The following is a 20,499-nucleotide window of genomic DNA, read 5'->3' on the forward strand; positions in this document are numbered from 1 at the left end:
TTTCTTCTGAAATTTTTTCTTTTATTTTGTCTTCCTCAGGGTAGGAAAACTCGCTTTCGCTGTGAACACTGTTGTTATCGCTATCCATGATGTAAAATTAATGCTATTTTGAATCCTCATTCACGGCTGTAATGCAAATGGCTTCCTCCTCGGTATACAAGTGCACTTCCATGGCAGGAAAAAAACTACATTTTGCCGCCTATGTAGTCCCCTATTTATACAAAATTGAGTCATTCAGGATTCAGCCATGTTTTTGCTTGGCGTTAGCAACAGTTACAGGTTTTTAGCTTTCTTCTGAAATGTTTTCTTTTATTTCTTCTTCCTCAGGGTAGTAAAACTCGCTTTCGCTGTGAAGACTGTCATTATTGCTATCCATGCTGTAAAATTAATGCTATTCTCCTGAGAAATGCTGGCAAAAATTTATAAGATTTTTGATAATCTTATAAATAAATCTTATAAAAAAAGATAAATGTTGACAAAAAATGCTACTATGTTTGTTGTTGTTGTGAACGAGCGAGTCACCAGAGGTCCATAACCGGGGTCCGTATCGTAGGATACGGACCTGCTTGCCAGCCAATCAAAGCCCAGGATTTGATGGCAACTGGACTGTGAAAAAAATAATTAACAGTTATTCTATAAAATCGAGTCATACATGAGCTGATAGCTGATGAGGCACATAGCACCGAGTTGGCTATAAGCCATGTACAACGAGATTGAGTAGAATAATTGTTTTATTCTATCCACATCCATTGGATTTTGAGAAAAAGAGCATTTTTATTTTTTGCAAATTCGATAAATAAAACCGTTATACAAAACGTCCAACAAAATCATTTCTGCTTAAAATGTAAACAAACTGGTGAAATGACTGTAGCAATTTGTGAAAAATGCTACAATAATAATTATTGAAAAATAAAAATTATACATTCTTACCATCAAATACTTTTATTCAATATTTTGTTGCGCTTTTTTTGGGGGGGAGGGGGTTGTTTTCAAGTAAAGTTTTTATTTCATCCTTGGTTGGTTCAGCAACACGCTCTGCCATTTTGTTTTTTTCTACTCACGGTATATGAGCTGATAGCCTAGTAGTAGAGTAGCCAATCAGAGTGTGCGATTGCTCATATCCAGTGAATGTGGATAGAATAATTAATAATACCCCTAGTTGTTTAGTATATTGAGCCCTACACTGTATAAGTTTAACATAACGCATGATAGATTTCTCCAAATTTTGAACTGTATGAAAAGTAGACAGAGCATTTAAAAAGACTAGCTAATACACTTCTTAGACAGAATAGAGCTTTTTTTTAATCCAAATATTCAATGCTTCAACACAGCTTTTTTTAATCCAAATCTTTAAGCTAATTAGCGTTCATTATGATTTGGAAGTGAAGCAAGAGGAGATGTGAAGTTCATCTACATCAGTGTCATACTTAAGGCAAGTAAAGCGTCTTAATATGGGCTGGACAAATCATGGAACTAAAGAAGCACAACTTATCTGCCCTTTCAGCCAGAAAAGAGGTAGTCACTGCCACCTTGATCTCCCAATTAAATGGGTATATTTATAAACTGTAAACATGTCGCTGAAGCTAATGAGCCTGAGCTATTTGATTCTTTTTTTCAGGCCTGGATCTGCTTCGCTAGTGCTAATTTGCTTGTTAAATAAATACAAAGCACTGAACTGTGACTGGTGCTCTATGTGCCAAATCTGTTGTGCTACTGTCCTTTTGTGCCTTGGACTTGCAGAGCAAGTGGTAAATAAACAAGCTCTGTTGAAATGAACACATGATGCAACCGAATTCTGAGACTAAAATATGTCCTGCTTATCAAATACATGAGCTATTCTCATCTATATTGCACAGTCTCACTGTTTTAGGTTTCATATACTTTTTTATGCTTCCATCACCATAAAAACCTACACATGAACCGAACTGTCTCTCACCTAGGAAATGTAGGAAATGTTATTCTTTGTCCATTAGCTCCAAGGCTAATGGGATGGCAGAGGTGTTAAAGAACTCCTAGTATAGTCTTTTTCTAAAGGTTCAGAATTCACCTTTGACATTTTCTGCATTGATCTGATGGGAGTCTTTCTTTCTCGCCTGACTTGAAGAGCAGCATGGTGATGATTGAGCAGTGGCTATATCCCTATCTCCCTCTGTATTGATTGGGTGACAAGACAGATTGAGAGGACTGCCTTGTCGTGTGTCATGTCTCTACATTTCTGGCACCTCTTATCAGTAACTCACAAAATGCCAGCAACAATCCAGCCGAGTTTACATTCTATCAGATATATGATCCGTATTCTTTCATACCGTACATGAAAACACTTTTCCTTAGGAAGCGGATGGGAGATCATGGACTTAATGTTTCACTTGTGCTTTTCTCGTGGATTCTGTACTTGTTCTATGTTACACATGTAACTGGTGAACATCACCCACAAATAAGTGGTGTGTTTAAAGAAAAAAGTGCTACAGTATAATACAGGCCCTGTTGCTGGCACCTATTCAATGCAAGCATGACACCAAGTGAGAGTTTGTGACTGTGGGCTGAGTTATGTACACAGCTGTCATGGCATGAGGGGTACGAAAGGGCTAAAGCCATCACACAAGACATGCACCGCTGTTTGCTGCACATCCTGATTCTGTCAGTCTCTCCTTCTGTCTCCTCCCTGTGTCATGTTAAGCACCAGTCCCTGCCATCGTGCCAATTACACAGCCTGCTGCCTGGGCACATGGCACAGCCTCTCTCTAGAAAAAAAAAAGAGGGAGAGACTTCTACAAGACTGCTGTGCAAGCTTACCCTAATTAACCATCAGCTTAATTAGACAATTTACTGTGTAATTAGCAAGCAATTAGTCAACACCTCTCAGATCTTACTGACTGCTTTGACAGGCCTGTTTTCCTATGCTGATCCCAGAGTCTAAATTCACCTACGGTGTTTATTTTCTCCTCCCCTCTGTTCCGATGTTCCTAATGTGCCACAACTGCATCTAAGCACGGAGTAATCACTGCTGATGGGGCAGCTACGGAGGAGGACGCATGTGAGTTAAATAGGAGGTGTGAGCTGGGGGCAGTGTGTCCCTTGATGTGAGAGACGTACGCTCTGCTTTAGCAGCCTCTACCTCTGATGCAGTCCCTGTGGAGAGAGAGCCAGCAGAAAATCTCCTCACTGAACAATGATCAAGAAGTGGGTGTAAAGACTTTAATGACACATTTTACAAGCCAAATATGAAAGCCTGCAAGAAAAATAAAACCTTTCAACAACAATTTTACAACCACTTCCACCCCTTTTGCTCTGGAACAAAGTTCCAGAGCAACAGGGCAACTGTCAGTTATTTGCAAAGACAGATTATAAAGAATTATGAATTGAGCATTGGGGAAAAGAGCAGGATTGGCTTTCCTCTCCTTCTTCGAGTTTGTCCATCTCCTTGCCTGTCACATACACAGGCAGTCTTTCCTAAAACATACGTCTGACAGTGTGAAATGGAAATAAACAAAAAGTGTCAGTAACTGTACTGCAAACCAAGAAGTTCCTACTTAGTGTTTACAACTGTCCACTGAACCTAGTAAACACAATCAGAAATGTACTGTATACATATCTGACAGAGAATATTTAAAAAAAATAATAAAAAGCTATTGAACCAGCGCAGGGAAAGAGCTGATAATGGCTGGGCTCATTACAGGCATGCAGGACCCAGAGCCTTTAGCACATGAATACAGAACTCATTTACAGGCCACTGCTATCTATTATCAGCTCGGACCATCAGAAACAAAGAGAGGGTGTGTGCATGATGTTTGTGTACTACTGGTATATGACCTCTAACCTTTTGGTTCCTAATAAAAAGGCTGATGATTAGTCCTGGTCGGGAATTAGAGATAGGAGACATACAGCTTGCCTCAGGATGTATTGAGGGAGAAACAATGGTGTGCAGGTGTTGGGCAAGGAGATGTGTGACATCTCATCTGTGTTACCATAGTGTTTTACTTCACAGTTCTCATTAAATCCTGATAGATCTGAGGCATATATTGTTTGTTTGTGTGCGTGTGTGCGTGTGCGTGTGTGTGTGTGTATATCTGGGCTGCCTCCTCTGCGTGATTGTTTTAATTGCAGTGGAAAAGTTGAGGTACAACAGTGTTCAAGAAATCTTCCAGTTCCTACATTAGTTATTGTCTGAAGATTCATTTAAATTTGCCCACTAAATCCTCCCACACAAAGACAAGAAGGCAAGTGCATGGTTAGATTGATGTGCTTTAAAAGTTTCTTCCAGAAAAAAAAAAAAAGTTAGAAATCTATACAGAATTTGTGTGCTCGACATCCGACTCAAAAAGATTCCTCTTGAAGTACTGAAAGGTTACATCTATATATAGTCTTTGCACATTTACACCTACTATAAAAGGGTGCATTAAGTAACCTCATGCTACAATACACTGTGCTAAATCTTTAAAAGTACAGAGGCATACAGCTCAACTATATGAACAGCAGACCTATTATGAGGCCAGGAAAGAAACAAAGTTCTATTCAGTGGTTAATCAGCTTAGAACCAATTACAGGTGTGATTTAGCCTGGTCTGACCAGTCAGTGGGTTAATTGGACCCAGTGTTCTCTCACTGTACCACACATGTGTTCATTCGGTAATTAGCTAGTAACATACCAAAAGTACCAAATCACAGCTCCAGCAGCAACAGCTTTGACACAGGAATAAATGTCCACGTCTCTTGAAGAAAGAAAAAAAAATAGACAGGGGACCGTCTCAGCTTGCCCCTCCTCCTCAGCCACATCTCAGTTCACAGAGGAAGAGAAGAAAATGACACATTTTTATATTCAATACAGTTCATTAATTCTAATTAACGGTCACGCAGCTCGCCCACCCTAGCTTTGTTAGCCGCCTCTCCACCGTCCCTGCGAGTTAATTAGCGATTCTGAGCACGCCCGCGCTTAGACAAGACCCACAAGCATGAAGCCTCTCATATCCACAGACAATCCACTGAGCATCTCCAATACTATCAATACCTCGGCAGGCTAATGTTGATCGGAGAGGCCTAACCAAAAGCACAGGATATTAAAAAAAGAAATCCCCTGTGTTTAAGGAGGATGATAGCAGAGTGCCGGCTGCTCATTCACACTGACATTAAGAACTTCTTTATCTCTTTTCCCCAAAGGGAAAAAAAAACCCCTTACAATCTCTCCCACCGGGCACACAATAAAGAATAATACAATTTCTGTTTACCCAGATATCGGCTGGTATTTCAGCATACACTGACAGCCAATAGCTGCAACAGTATATTAGGGTCCAATCTGGCATCTACAAATGTCATGAGAAAAAGAAGTGTAGTAGGGAGAATCAGGACCAAACAGCAATGCTTGCACGTGTAAAATTCCACTAAAGATGCTAAATTTACCTACAAATATTAGGCATAGGATTCATAGAATATGAAGCCATCAATCTTTAAGCTGCAGATGAGAAAGAGGATCATACAACCTTATGAAGATGTTTAAACTCCTTGTGTATATGCCTGTTGCACCATCTTTACCTGCCACCACCTCTCCCATTCATATACGTTTCTTTATATACTGTATGTTCCCCCAATCGTAATGAAAAAAAAAACTCTTAAAAGCATCCAGAAAGTCTCTGAACTAATTACAGACAGCTTGAAAGCAGGCACAATGCCATCCATCACTCATGCACACGCACACATGCACAAACAAACACACATATCAAACCTACAAAAATAGTATTATCACTCTAAGCACGGCTCTCCTGGTGGTTAGAAATTAACTGCATGGAGAGGAGAGGAGGTCACAATAAACAAACAATTTTGCTACATGTACTTTTCTCCTGTCGGCAGCATATGCAAGTCTTCAATGTTGCTATAGAGATGTCTGTCACAAGTCACTTGCATTGCCATCCACCCGCTTCTTTCTTTTTTTATCTTTCATTTTATCTCTATCTCTGCTAATAAAGTAATGGCACCTCCTGTAGCACAGAAGCACAACATATGCTACTGATTAACATTCACACTACCAGTTGCTATGGGAAAGATATTTATAATGTAATAAAGTAGCTGTGATGTCTTTTATATTAAGGCTTTTGAGTGTTTTTTTTCTTTCTGACTGGTCTGAACAGAGCCAAACAGGTCATATAAATTAATTGATTAATGGTGATCAAAAGACGTGTCCTTATCATTTATGGATATTTTAGATCAAAACACCCATAATTTTTATAGTGTGCTTTTTTAAAATTTTGATATTATATTTATATTTCAAAGTTTTCAAACTGCAGGAATGTGTCTGCATCATAATGAATCTTTAATCACGTACTTCCATATTCCATCACAAAAATAAATTTATAGTGATTTACAACTTCCCTATAATAAACAATTATTCGCTGAAGGTGAAGTAAATATCGGTGAATACTAATATCCGTGAATACTTGTTATTATTCACTGATATTCACTGAGCCTGAGGCAGATAATTGTTTTAGTATAAATACACAGGTGATTATTTTTTAAAAATTGTAAAAAATAAATAAATAAATAAATAAATAAAATCTTCAAAAGCAACACACAAATGTAATGTGCACAGACTTGTGTCATTTATCTATCCCAAGTCACATAAAATACTTTGTTTTGAAAGAGATAAAATAAATCACAACTCCACCTTACCTTTGAATAGTTTTAGACCAAACTTCGTAGCATCTTTAGTGCTTTTAGGAACAGCATTTTCTTTCAGAATTTGTAATTCTTCCTCACTTACAGTGACGAAGCGATTGGGCTCCATTTTGCCGAGTCGCTTGAGGTGATTATCAAGAAATAGTCTGAATTTCTCGACCAATTAGCACATGTGATTTTCTATAATCACCTCCATATTTATACTAAAGAGAAATAATTGAATTGAATATATCATTAATTATACCTAAATTACTTAAATATGACATTTGAAATGTTTATAATGTTTTTAGAATTGTTAATAAATATTACAGTCATGTTATAATTATGCACAGGTCATTATTAAATCTAAAGTTTGTGCAGTAGAGCAGATGGTATGATTATGAATAATGGTTATAAGCTGTCAAAGAGTTATTTGAACATATTATTCGAGCTTTATAAGGCATTATTAGAGTTTATAAAATTCTTATAAGGAATCATGACCAATTCACAAAGAATTATAAGGACAGTTACAATGATTTATGAATAGGTAATTCACTACAGTGCCTTGAAAAAGTATTCATACCCCTTGAACTTTTTCACATTTTTCCACCTTACAGCCCCGAACTTAAAAGTTATTTATTGAGATTTTATGTGATAGACCAACACAGAGTAGCACATAACTGTGAAGTGAAACGAAAATGATAAATGGTCTTCAAATTTTAAAACAAATAAAAATCTGAAAAATGTGATGTGCATTAGTATTCAGCCCCCCTGCGTCAATACTTTGTAGAGCCACCTTTTGCTGCAATTACAGCTGCAAGTCTTTTGTGGTATGTCTCTACCAGCTTTGCACATCTAGACACTGAAATTTTGGCCCATTCTTCTTTGCAAAATAGCTCAAGCTCAGCCAGATTGGATGGAGAGCGTCTGTGAGCAGCAATTTTCAAGTCTTGCCACAGATGCTCAATGGAATTTAGGTCTGGACTTTGACTGGGCCATTCTAACACATGAATATTCTTTGATCTAAACCATTCCATTGTAGCTCTGGCTGTATGTTTAGGGTCATTGTCTTGCTGGAAGGTGAATCTCCTTCCCAGTCTCAAGTCTTTTGCAGCCTCCAACAGGTTTTCTTCCAGGATTGCCCTGTATTTAGCTCCATCCATCTTCCCATCAACTCTGACCAGCTTCTCTGTCCCTGCTGAAGAAAAGCATCCTCATAGCATGATGCTGCCACCACCATGTTTCACAGTGGGGATGGTGTGTGCAGGGTGATGAGCAGTGTTAGTTTTCCGCCACACATGGCGCTTTGCATTTGGGCCAAAAAGTTAAACTTTGGTCTCATCCGACCAAAGCATCTTCTTCCACATGTTTGCTGTGTCCCCTACATGGCTTCTGGCAAACTGCAAACGGGACTTCTTATGCCTGTCTTTCAACAATGGCTTTCTTCTTGCCACTCTTCCAAAAAGGCCAGATTTGTGGAGTGTAAGACTTATAGTTGTCCTGTGCACAGATTCTCCCACCTGAGCTGTGGATTTCTGCAGCTCCTCCAGAGTGATCATGGGCCTCTTGGCTGCTTCTCTGACCAGTGCTCTCCTTGCTCGCTCTGTCAGTTTAGGTGGACGGCCATGTCTTGTTAGGTTTGCAGTTGTGCCATACTTTTTCCATTTTTGAATGATGGATTGAACAGTGCTTCTTGAGATGTTCAGAGCTTGGGATATTTTTTTATAACCTAACCCTGCTTTAAACTTCTCCAGAACTTTATCCCTGACCTGTCTGGTGAGTTCTTTGGTCTTCATGATGCTGTTTGTTCTTCAGTGTTCTCTAACAAACCACTGAGGCCTTCACAGAACAAGTGTATTTATGACGAGAGTAAATTACACACAGTAGGACTCTATTAACTAATTAGATGACTTCTGAAGGCAATTGATTGCACTGGATTGTATTTAGAGGTATCAGAGTACAGGGGGCTGAATACTAATGCACACCAAATTTTTCAGATTTTTATTTGTTTAAAATTTTGAAGACCATTTATCATTTTCGTTTCACTTCACAATTATGTGCTACTCTGTGTTGGTCTATCACATAAAATCTCAATAAAAAACTTGTAAGTTCAAGGTTGTAAAGTGGAAAAATGTGAAAAAGTTAAAGGGGTATGAATACTTTTTCAAGGCACTGTAAATCATTTATTTTATGCGTTTATGTGCGAATTGTTGGCTGTTGTTTTGCCTTTTTTTAGGATGATGTTGAAGCTGACAAATGTAAAAATATTCATTATAGTGAATTGGGTGAATGTACAAAGGCTGATTGACTAAATTCATGCTATTGCATTATGGCTTTAGTGATGTACACGGCACCCACATGCTCTCTGACCAAGTGAAAGAAAATATCATCTGGCTGCAAACAATCAAGCTTAAATGTATTTTTAATCTGAAATGTTCTTTTTCAAGTAAAGTTACTGTTGAAAGCTTGGGCTCTAAGATGCGTACCTTGTCAAGAGAGAAGGTCTTGGTAAGGGCAAAACCCCAGCCTTGCTCAAAGGCTCTGCGCATCATCGCCGCACTGGTGGTGGGTGGAGCACTGGCCAGGCCAAATGGGTTTCGGAATTTGATCCCACACACTTCAACGCTGATGTCCACAGTGTCGATGGGTGAGTAGAACAGAGGCAGTTGTGGCTCACTGCTAACAGTCTGCCCATGGATGGCCTACAAAGAGAAACATGCACGTTTTAAGGTTTGCATCTAAGCATTTTCTCTCCACTGTGGACTTGATATTGACTCATTTTTCTTGTGAACAAAGCTTTAAATCCCACAAGGATGCTCGCTATCTGTGTGAATGCAGATTGCTGAAGGTTATTCTACTTTACATTCTAGCACACAGTTACACATGCGCATGTACAGCAGGAATAAGCCAGCAGATAGGGTGGAGGAGATTGTGGGCTGCTTTTGGGTGCATTGTTTATCGAGGCCCACTGTGGCACAAAGGAAGGAAACCACAGTTAGACATCAGTTCTTGCCTTAATTAGCCTTGTGTTTATCAAGCACTTAACATTGCTTTTGTAATGATGTCGTGGTTGTATAATGAACAAGGGGGTGTCACGCGGAAAGAGAAGGAGCATGCAAACATGACAGCACTCCATACTCCACCGAGGCCAAATCAAACACAGAACAAATACAGAGCAAAAGAGTCTAGCCTCCATAGTTCCCCCAACACATCAAGAGGGGGAAAAAAACTACAAAAACTGACAAAAGACTGCAGATGTCAAGCCGTTGTGTAGACAACTTTTATTTTCTAAATAGATCTTTGGCAGAAAATCACTCTAATTGCTATGATTTGTTTATTAAAGATGTCACATTAATTAGTATCTAATATTCATGTGAAACAAGTTGGGTAATACTTTAATTATAGGTTCATTTATATACATAGTTTACTAATTAAACATTCAGAATTCATTTAAACATTCAAGATAAATCTAATTAAAATGCATTTTACATAATGCATGAATATTTAACTATCAGTAAAAGACTTTATAATAAAGGTTTCCTCATTTATTTATTTATTTATTTATTTATGAGACTAGCTGACCTCGGCCCGAGACTTAGGGAGCCCCTGCAGTGTACATTTTGCTGCCCTCTGCTCTCACCGCTCCTCAACATCTTTATAATGAGCTGAGGAGCCCTTTGTCAGCTGGCTCAGGTGTGTTTTGAGCAGAAGAAAACTTATAATTTTTTTGCAAAGCAATGAATCTCTAGGATTCAATGAAGTGCGAGGATTGGCTATGCTATAATTAAGCACTAAATAAATAAATTAAACTGAGAAAAAAAATTATTAGATGCATATAATCAGAAGACATAGTCTGACTTTAATTATATTTCATTAATATTTCATACTATTGTTAACATTCTGCTTGTAAATTTATATGATTTATTTATTACTATACATACAGGCCACTTTTTCCATGGAATAAAAACATATATTCTATTCCCTTCTAGTGGGTTTACTGATGACATGCAACGTTATCATATCACTTATCCTCCATGTATTACACCTGTTGGTAACTCGCCAGCGCCCCCTATAACGATCCCACAATTTCCTTGCGCGCTCCACCCGGATGTGACGTGAAGTGGAACTGCTTTAACTGTATCGAGAGCGCCTCGATTCGCTCTCTCATGTTCTGACTACTGGAGTGGTCGGACGGACTGTAGGCACGCTCGCCTACAGTGTTGAGACTAACCGCTATTGTCTGAGAACAGCCTGTTCAAATTAGTTTCGGCCGAACTTTTGAACGACCCGCTAAGTTTCAGCGATATAGTGGTTTCGATTCTAAACCTTTGCAAAGTTTAACTACAGTTAAGTAGTTTTCCACGCTAAGAGGCATTTGCGGACAGCTTCGCTCCTCTCAGCCTTTTTCTCGTCGACGCATCACCGGAGGTTTCTCCTGAAGCACCGTGGGCCAGCTAGGCCTTCATCTCCCTGCTTCGTTAGCCGCGGTTGGACGCAGCGCGCCGCTAACCTCCTCTCCTCGGACCGCGACCCTCAGCGCGGACATCGGAGAAAGAACTTCCATCGCATTGAGTAGGCACTTGGGCAAATTTTTAATTTGTAGCTTATTCAGATGGTTGTTAGGGTCATGTTTAAGCTTTGAGCTATTTAGCATACCCGCTCAGACACGGAAGGTGTTTGTTTGTTTGTTTGTTTTTATTGTTTGTTTTATTGTTTGTTTTGTTCTGTTTTTTTTCTTTGAACTTGTTAGACAGGGTATCTTGCATGATATCTTTCCTTAACTCCATTGCTAGCTTCCCTATCTGATTAGCAGCGCAGCGACAAGTTTGTTATTTTAAGCTCCGAGGCTAGACCGCTACAAGGCCTAGTTCTCTCCATCCAACACATATACACACTCTCTCACACTCTTTCTCTCTCTCTCTCTCTCTCGCGTTGAGTTCTTTGCCTAGATAGTCTGTTGGAAATTGTTGTTAAGTGCAGTGTTTGGATCCAGCTGTAGCGTGGTCAGATTCTCCTTAGCAACTTATTGCTAGCTGGTAGGCTTGTGTTCTCGACTAGGCCTGCAGGCGCCATTTTTCCGACGCCATTTTGATACCTTCCTCATTGAGTTACCTGTGATACGACACCTAGGCACTGACCGCCATTTTGTTTAAGCATTGCCAGAGTGGCTAGCATTAGCATCTGCCCACAGATACACACACAAAGCACACATTAGCCACAGAGCTAATCCTTTGTTCTATTTAGCTAACATTCCTTTGTTTTAGCTAACATTCCTTTGTTTTAGCTAACGACAAGCTAGGTCACACACACACGCATCGGCTTGCCCTAGCCTCACACACACGCACACACAAGGGATTCTTTTCTTTTTTTTTTCCTTCTCTCTTTCTCTCTCTCTTTCCCTCAAATTTATAGTCCAGGTGTAATTGTTCCATTGTTTTGTCTTGTTATTACCTTTGCTGACATTGAATGTATTTTGAGTTTATTATTATTAGTGAGTAGTAGACAAATAAAAGCTAATAAAATTGAATTGCATTTTACTTGTTCCTGTTGTTTATTCACAAGGTCAACTATTTAGAACTCCTTTTTCCTTCAGAATTTAGCTTTTGTATACAACTGGGTTTCCCATCTAATACAGAGCTACCATTAATCTTGAGTGTAACCATTCACGGTGAGTATTAAGATTAATAATTTAAGATTTTATGAGACTGATCTTTATTTATAAATTGATTAATTTAATTATCAATTATCACATAATTTATAATTTAATTAATCCCAATTCAACCTACATTAAAGTGGTGCCCCGTGTGAGGACTAGTTTAATGACCTTGTGAATTTCTCAACAATAACTTGTAAACTGCTGTATACCCAAAATCAACTGCCAAGGTATAACACAGATGACTTTAATGGTGAATCATTAACAGTGTGTTAATCACAGAACTGAAATTCAGCTGCCAACCACAGTTAGCTGATAAACTGGTTTAATTGATTAGTACATTAGAGTAATATCTAATCCAAGTACTTAATTAATATTATTAATAATAATAATCATTATTGTTAACTAATTATTAATTGAGCTAATTAATACAAGTGAAACATTAGTGAAAACAAAGTAGCTAAGAAACCACATCAATTATTTAGCAACTTGGATTGAATTAAATTCTAACCTAATCAACCCCTAGTATTAATTTCCTTTAAGTTAATTAATACATTTCGAACAAAATGTCGCGTTCCCCATCAAGGGAGTCAGAAGGGCCCCTCCTCTCTCTCTTCGACGTTGTAGGCGATTTAGGCCAAGTCCCGGAGGATAGGAGAAATTACTTCTGTGATCTGGACCAAAAGGCTCGCTTTGATGAAATACACATAGCCGTTAGGGAACTTAAGGAGCGTACTATGACTCTCCCAGGAGGGCTACCCAAATTGTTCATGATCTACTATAAGGAAATGGAACATGTGTGTATGACCCTCGAACAAGAGAAAAGAACACTAAAACGACAACTGGCCGAAGCTCAAAGGAGAGCAGAAAGCGCGGAGAGTAGCCTCGTGGGCCTGAGAGCCACACAAGATGAACTAAAGCGCGAAATAGAATACCTCAGAGAAGAAGTGACGCAAGCACGTCGCTCAGATGAGGGATCGGCCAAACCCTCCCAAGAACAGAGTTCCGCTCTGGAGGAGGAAGAACCTGAGCTTAGAACGGTAGATCAGACACCGCACTCAAGCTCAACTCGCGTGAAAGTCGCGCGATCGCCACCTCGTGGCGCTGGGAGTTTTTACTTTACTCCCCACTACACCCCCTCGCGCTTCAATATCGCTGCAGCCTCTAGCCCGCAGAAAACGCCGCGCTACGTACCCTCAGACTCCTCTGACGGAGAGGCCGCCTACAAGCCGAAACGCAGACATAGGCGATATGAGAGCAGCTCAAATAGCGAAGACAGCGAGGACCCCTACGGGTCAAAATCAAAACGCCTCGTCGCAGAACGCAAAACTAGGATCCGCCAAATCGACGTCCTTGCGAAAGACATAGAGCGTTTTGAGCCGGAAAATCATAGACACCGAAGCGTTAATGATTATTTCCGGGAAATCGAGCGTAGCCTCCTGGACCTGCCAGAGGCTACGTCGCATGAAAAGGCCAGACTAGTCTGGAAAACTTTAGGTAGTGGCGTACGAGCATTCGTTGAGACCTTACCGCAGTCAGTCCTCGACAACTACAAGAAGATACGCAAGTACTTGAAAGAGGAATACTCGTTGTACGAGGACGAGACTGCTGCGACGATGGGTGCCATTCTGATCAGACAGAAACGAAGCGAACACCCTCGCGAGTACTACCGTCGGCTCCGTGCAGCGTACTTTCAGGGCAGAAGCGAGCCCGGGCTAGAGGAAGATCGCAACTTCAAGTCCCTCTTCCTCCATAACCTTCACCCGTGCATCCGTAACCAAGTAACACTCGCGTGTCGCCAGCGCCCCCATACTATGAGAGAAATGCGTCGCACCGCACAACTAACGTGGGAGACGTTCGTCCGACCCACGGACCGCCACGAGGACGATCCCAGAGTCCTCAGCCTATATGAGCAGGAAGATCAGTCCTTAGGCCTAGAAGGGGGTGAAGCCCCAAACCGCGGGCCCCCTTGGGCGAACCCAAACCCCGGCCACCAGACGTCGAGTCAACCCAAAGGTAACTGGAAAGTTCGACAAGCTGGAGCCAAGGGGGAACAGGGCTCCAACGCCCACGGGCAAGGTAACCGCAAACCTGGCAGTCACGGCCCTAAATCTCAGAATAGCGGACAGTCAAGGCCCCATCGCAACTCCTCTCGAAGGGAGCGGAGCCCTAAGCTAGCTACCGCTAAACAAGCCAACCAAGAGCCACTTGGGATGGCAGAACTGAGGGCTGAATTAGCACGGATTAAACAAGCCAACCAAGAGCCGCTTGGGATGGCAGAATTGAGGACCGAATTAGCACGGGTTCAACAACTGCTGAGCAATAAGAACAGGAAGGGTAAGCCGAGCAAGGACAGGGACGAACCGTCAGCATGACTAGGCCGGGACCCATCCCCACCACCACCGCGTGTCTACCTCGTGGGGTGGGGAAAGGACCCCTGCCCAATAGGCAGCGATGAGTTGAAACCACCCCCTCCGTTAGTGAAGCCTGACCCGCAGGATGCACCCCTGACGCAGTTTCTTGGAGATTTGGTTAGGAAAGGCAACGCCAAGCGTATCTATACCCCAGTGGTGGTAGAAGGCAACGTTTCCCTCCAAGCTCTCTTGGATACCGGGTCAGAAATCACCCTGATGTGTTCCAAAGTCTTCGCAGAGGTTTCTGATGTGCGGCGCGCGCAAGGTAGACCCATCAGAACCGAACGTTGTGACGTCAACTTGGTTAGCTTCACCCAGAATCAAGCCCCAGTAACAACCATTGCATGGTTAGAACTCACCTTCCAGGGCATGTCCATCACTCACCCCACTTACATCTGCTCTGTTGGTGTAGAACCGTTCCTCATTGGCCAAGACCTACTAGATAGGCTAGCGCCCCTCATTGACTGTCGTCGTGGGCAACTGTGGGCCCAGGTCGCGTCCCCACAGACCCCAGATCCTCGTCGTCACGATCGAGCCTGTTGCGATGAAGTTAGGGTGGAGGCTACTCCACCGATAGCTGAGTCAGGGCAGGTCCCCGAGAACCTCGAGACCACTCCGCTCCACCCTGAGCCGAGTCAAGACGCACCAAACTCAACCGACACTCCTCTCAACCGCAACGCGCTTGATGGCCACCCGTCTTTCCTTTGCTTTCTTGGCGAATCTGCCCCAACCAGGTACTACCCCTGGATATCTGGCAACATTATTGTCAACGGCGTCACGGCACCTGGCGTCAGGTTAGCGCTTTGGTCAGAGAAGTCAGCCATCAGCCAAACGTGGTTCGACATAGTGCGTCAGAGCACTCCTTCCCCTGTCTTTGTGCAGAAGAGCCACCGGCTACTGTCAGCCGAACAACCCCAGAGCCCCATCAAAGCCACAGGCGTCTGCGCCGTGTCGCTCGCCATCGGTCAGAGAGAATTCCTTCATTTCTTGAGTGTCGTCCCCGGACTTCCTGACCCACTGGTCATTGGGGCAGACATCTTGGTCAGACTGGGAGCCCAACTGGACCTAGTCAACCGGGTCATCTGGACCCAAGCCGACGCTGCTAAGCACCCGTTCCAAGCTGACCCGGAACAAATGCGGTCAGGACAAACGATTCCCCAAGCCTGCCATGTCACTAGCGAATTTGACATTGTCATTCCCGCTAGGACTGCTGGTTCCCCTCTTAAGCTGGTCATCATGAAAGACCAACAGTTTCGTAGCCCCCAGGCGTTCTTCCAGCCTCTCAGATTCTTCATGGAGCTCGATTTAGCCGTGTGTGGGACTCCGCTGCTTGAAGTGAGTCATCGTTCCGCTTACCTCCTGGTTCAAAACTCCACGCGGGACGCCATCACGATCCCCGCCCGTCGGCCTTTAGGCCTTCTGATAGACCAGGCATTCCATGACTTTGAACTCACCATTCCAGTCATTGGTGAGCTGCCAACGCCGGACACTCATTCCGATCCAGTGGAACCTCCCTGGATCACTCTTCCTTTCCACATGATCCGCATCGAACCTCACATCATGCTTTGCGACGAGCGCATAGTCATGACCAAAACTGACACCCCGAAACACATGCTGGTGTACGCTCTTGCCACGCAATCGAGCAACGACACCCCTGCAACTGAGGTCGTCGATTCAGCTCTAGGTGAACCGTACCCAGGCTTCGAACGAGAAGTTCAACAACAGCTGGTGAAAGCTGACAGCCTGACCACGGACGCCCAGAGACGACAGCTCCGTGAACTGTTCTACGACTTCAAGGCGATCTGGGCGCGAGATTCCAATGACTGCGGAGTCACGGACATCCACACCGTCCGAATCCCAACAGATCCGAACGCTCCACCGACGTTCGTGCGGCAATACAAAATCCCGTTAGCCGCATACGACTCAATACAAGAAACACTGGACACTCTGCTGGAAAAGCAGATCATTCGTGAGTGTAACTCGACTTACAACTCCCCCTTGTGGCCGGTGCTGAAACCGAACGGCAAGTGGCGTCTCACCATTGACTATAGGCAGCTGAACAAGCAAGTGCCCTTGTCAAGATGGCCCATGATCCATCTGGATCAAGAACTTGCCAAGGTGAAGGGTGCAAAGTTCGTCTCCACCGCCGACGTGGCGAGTGGATTCTGGACCATGCGCGTGGATCCAGCTGACCAGCACAAGCTGGCCTTTTCCTTTGGGAACCGCCAGCTAACTTTCAACCGATGTCCGTTCGGCTACGCGAACTCCCCCGCTGAATTCAACATCATCTTGCATAAGGCAATGAGCGATGCCGCAGCTCGTGGCAACTTGATCTATGTCGATGACATCCTCATTAGGTCACAGACTTTTGATGCACACCTCGAAGAGATACGCCATGTTCTGTCTCAGCTGTCCAGAGCAGGAGCGAAGCTCTCTGTCACCAAAGGGCAGTGGTGTCGCACCAAAGTTGAATACGTTGGACTGTGCGTCGGGCCAGATGGCATTGAACCCCAGTCAGGGAGGGTGCGGGCTATCCAAGACATCAAAGCCCCATCCAACGTACCCGAACTCAGGAGCTTCTTAGGGGTCTGCAACTACTCCCGACAGTTCATTGAGGACTACGCGGACATAGCACGACCGCTCACCGAGCTCCTCCGGAAGGATAAACCCTTCCAGTGGAGTGACCCTCAAGAACTCGCGTTCAAGAGCATGAAGCAGAAGCTCTGCTCCGCTCCCTGCCTCGCGTATCCCGACAAAGACAAACCGTTCTTCTTGGAGGCTAGTTTCTCCACCCACTGCCTGAGCGCTGCACTGTCACAGCAGCATGACAAAGATCGCCGTGTCGTAGCATACGCCAGTCGGCCCCTCAGTGCTGTGGAGTTGAAATTTTCAGACTGCGAAAAAGCCCTGCTGGCCACGGTCTGGGCCGTTGAACACTTTCGCAGTTACATTGGTGGCCAGAAGGTGGTGATAGAGACCAATCATCAACCGGTCTCGTTCTTGAACAGCCAGAGGCTGAGAGAGGGAAGAGTTTCGAACAGTCGCATCGCAGCTTGGATGATGGCACTACAGGGCTATGACGTCGAGGTGAAGTACGCCCAGAACCACAAGATGGTGCTTGGCCGAGGGCTGGCGGAATGCCAGCATTGCGACTGCGAGAATAGTCCAGATCAAACCGAACTAACAACCGTACCTGCTCTCCCCTCCGACCACCACTACTATGACGAGAACGTCTGCAAAGACCTCCCCACCGCTTACATAGATGGATGCTCATTCCATCATGAATGCAAAGTGCAAGCCGGTGTCGGTATCGTATGGGCGAACGGCCCTATACAAGGGAAATACCAACACCAACTCGGGGCTAAGACTAGCCAATATGCGGAGGTAGCAGCCGTGCTCATCGTCCTGCAACAAGCTGCCCGTGAGAACATCAAGCGGTTAGTCCTCTGCTCTGATTCAAATTATGCCAGGCATAGCTTCGTCTCACACTTTCCCTCGTGGAAGGTGCAGGACATGAAAAACGCAAGGGGCAAGGAAGTGAAACACTCCGAACTCTTCCTAGCATGCGATCGACTCATAACCGAACAGGGAATGTGCGTCTATTGGAAGAAGGTGAAGGGACATTCTCAAGTCCCAGGACCTGACAAAGTCGGTAACGATGAGGCAGATGGCCTCGCCAAAGCGGGAGCCGTAGACGGCCCCCTTTGGGAATTCCAGCCGTCATGGCTTCCCGAGACGCCACGCCATAACGTAACCGCGATTACTCGCCGACAGGCTAGAGCAGGTCAAACTGACGCAGTACCCCAAGCAGGAACCGTGCAACTCGGCCGACTGCCCCAGGACGCCGACCTGGTGTCTATGCAGGAAAGGGATCCCGTGATCCACCAAATCCGTAAGTTCCTTGCGGACCCCGTGGCGTCCCCAATTTCCCCACAAGAGTTGCAACAGTCCCGAGACTTAAACCACCTTCACAATCTCAAAAACTGCTTAAAACTCGAGAAAGGACTCCTGGTGTACACACCACGCAACCAGGGACCTCCCCGGTGGGTCGTGCCCACAGATCATAGGGGGGTCATGTTGCAGTACGCTCATGACAGCCCGTGCGGGGGCCATAGGAACGCTCAGGCGACCTACCAGACACTCCAACAGATTGTCTATTGGCCCTTCATGATTCAGGACGTTACTGAGTATGTCAAAGGGTGCTTGATTTGCTGCCAATTCCGACCAGCCCAACCGTTGAACCGCGCCCCACTGCAAAGCAAAGGCATCTCATTCCCCTGGTCTAATCTCCAGATAGACTGGGTCGGACCAGTGCCGAAATCGGCTCGAGGTAATAAGTATCTCTTGACCGTCACTTGCGCGTTCACGAAGTGGGTGGAATGCTTGCCCGCCCCAAACGAAACCGCAGAGACCACCGCTCTCCTTCTTATGAACCATGTGTTCAGCCGTTGGGGCTTGCCCCTATCCATTGATTCCGACCGAGGTACTCATTTCACCGCAGAGGTCATGAGAGTGTTGTGGGAGATGCTCGGAGTCGAGGCAAAATTCCACATCGCGTATCATCCTCAGTCTTCTGGTCAGGTCGAACGCGCCAACCAAACCATCGTGAGCATGCTTCGCAAGTATGTTAGCCACCATGGCAAAGATTGGGACATCAAACTCCCTCTGGTGCTGATGGCCATTCGGTCCACTCCTCACCGCACCACCGGAGTCACCCCGTTCGAAATGATGACTGGCCGTGAAATGGTTCTTCCCTTACACCTCCTCTACCGACCAGAGGACCTAAGCGTCGCCACTGCGTACACCGCACACCAGTACGTCACCGACTTGCAACGCCACTTGCAGGCCACATTTGCGTGGGCCCAGGAACACCTCGAAAAGAGTGCGAAAGGACAGAAAGCTTACTACGACAGAAAGGCGACACACCGTGAGTACGAAGTAGGCGACAGAGTCCTATACTTCAATTTCACCAAACCGGTAGGAGTAGCCAGAAAATTCTTACCCCGTTGGTCCGACCCTTTCGAAATCGTCGGTAAACTGTCCCCCGTCGCCTACCGCATCAAAACTTCGAAGCCCAGCCAGGCGCCTTCGTATAGATGGGTCCATAGCAACCAAATAAAGCTTTTTGAGCAGTCCACACTCCATAGGGGGGTGGACAAACAATAAGTTATAGCCTGCCCAACTTAGTTGCATGCCTCTCAATCCATAAGCGTGCATCTATAAGTAACCACCCTCGTTATCACTCAAATCGGAATAACAAACTCCTGTATGTTGCAGAATGGCCCCTCTCTGGATCCTCGGTATCTTCCTAGTCCTGCAGACCACATTGGCCGGTAACATAGTGGAACCAGGTCCGCCGAGTGGCATTGTTCTCCAAGATGCCCCAGGACTGCTCCTCACCAATTGCCGCGTCCATACCCAGCGCGTGTACACCCGCCTCGATCCTTGGGACGTGTACCGTAAGCATTTTAGATCGCCCACACAAACAAACCTCGAAACCGGGCCTGACTCCGAGATTGGGTCCAACATCGAACACGCCAAGCGTACCACAGTTCACATGCTCGAACAGTTACAGAAGTTCATAGTCACTGAGGAGGAACTCAGCGGCAAAACACGCCCTAAACGGTTCCTCGGAGGACTACTTACTGCTGCATCCGCCATTGGCTCTCTGTTCTCAATGGGCCTCTCTGCCGTTAACACCGTTAGCCTAACCGCGGTCAAACGAGAAATGAACATTCTTAAGGAAGAAATGCCAGAAATCCAGGGTAGACTACTAACTCAACAGGAGGAG

At 44.4% G+C, this 20,499-nt stretch overlaps 1 protein-coding gene across 2 annotated transcripts in view; it reads right to left on the reverse strand.

Annotated features, from left to right (window-relative positions):
* Nucleotides 1-20,499, reverse strand: part of dpyda.1 (dihydropyrimidine dehydrogenase a, tandem duplicate 1) — a 326,140-nt gene that overhangs the window by 133,951 nt on the left and 171,690 nt on the right. For both annotated transcript variants that reach the window (XR_009654732.1, XM_060922033.1), the window contains exon 13: nucleotides 9,128-9,343. Coding sequence is in view for 1 of the 2 variants with exons in the window: in XM_060922033.1 (XP_060778016.1) it covers nucleotides 9,128-9,343 (216 nt within the window). In the remaining variant the exon portion in view is untranslated. The remainder of the gene's footprint in view (nucleotides 1-9,127; nucleotides 9,344-20,499) is intronic.

Source organism: Neoarius graeffei, chromosome 5 (assembly GCF_027579695.1).
Source record: "Neoarius graeffei isolate fNeoGra1 chromosome 5, fNeoGra1.pri, whole genome shotgun sequence".
Taxonomy (NCBI): Eukaryota; Metazoa; Chordata; class Actinopteri; order Siluriformes; family Ariidae; genus Neoarius; species Neoarius graeffei.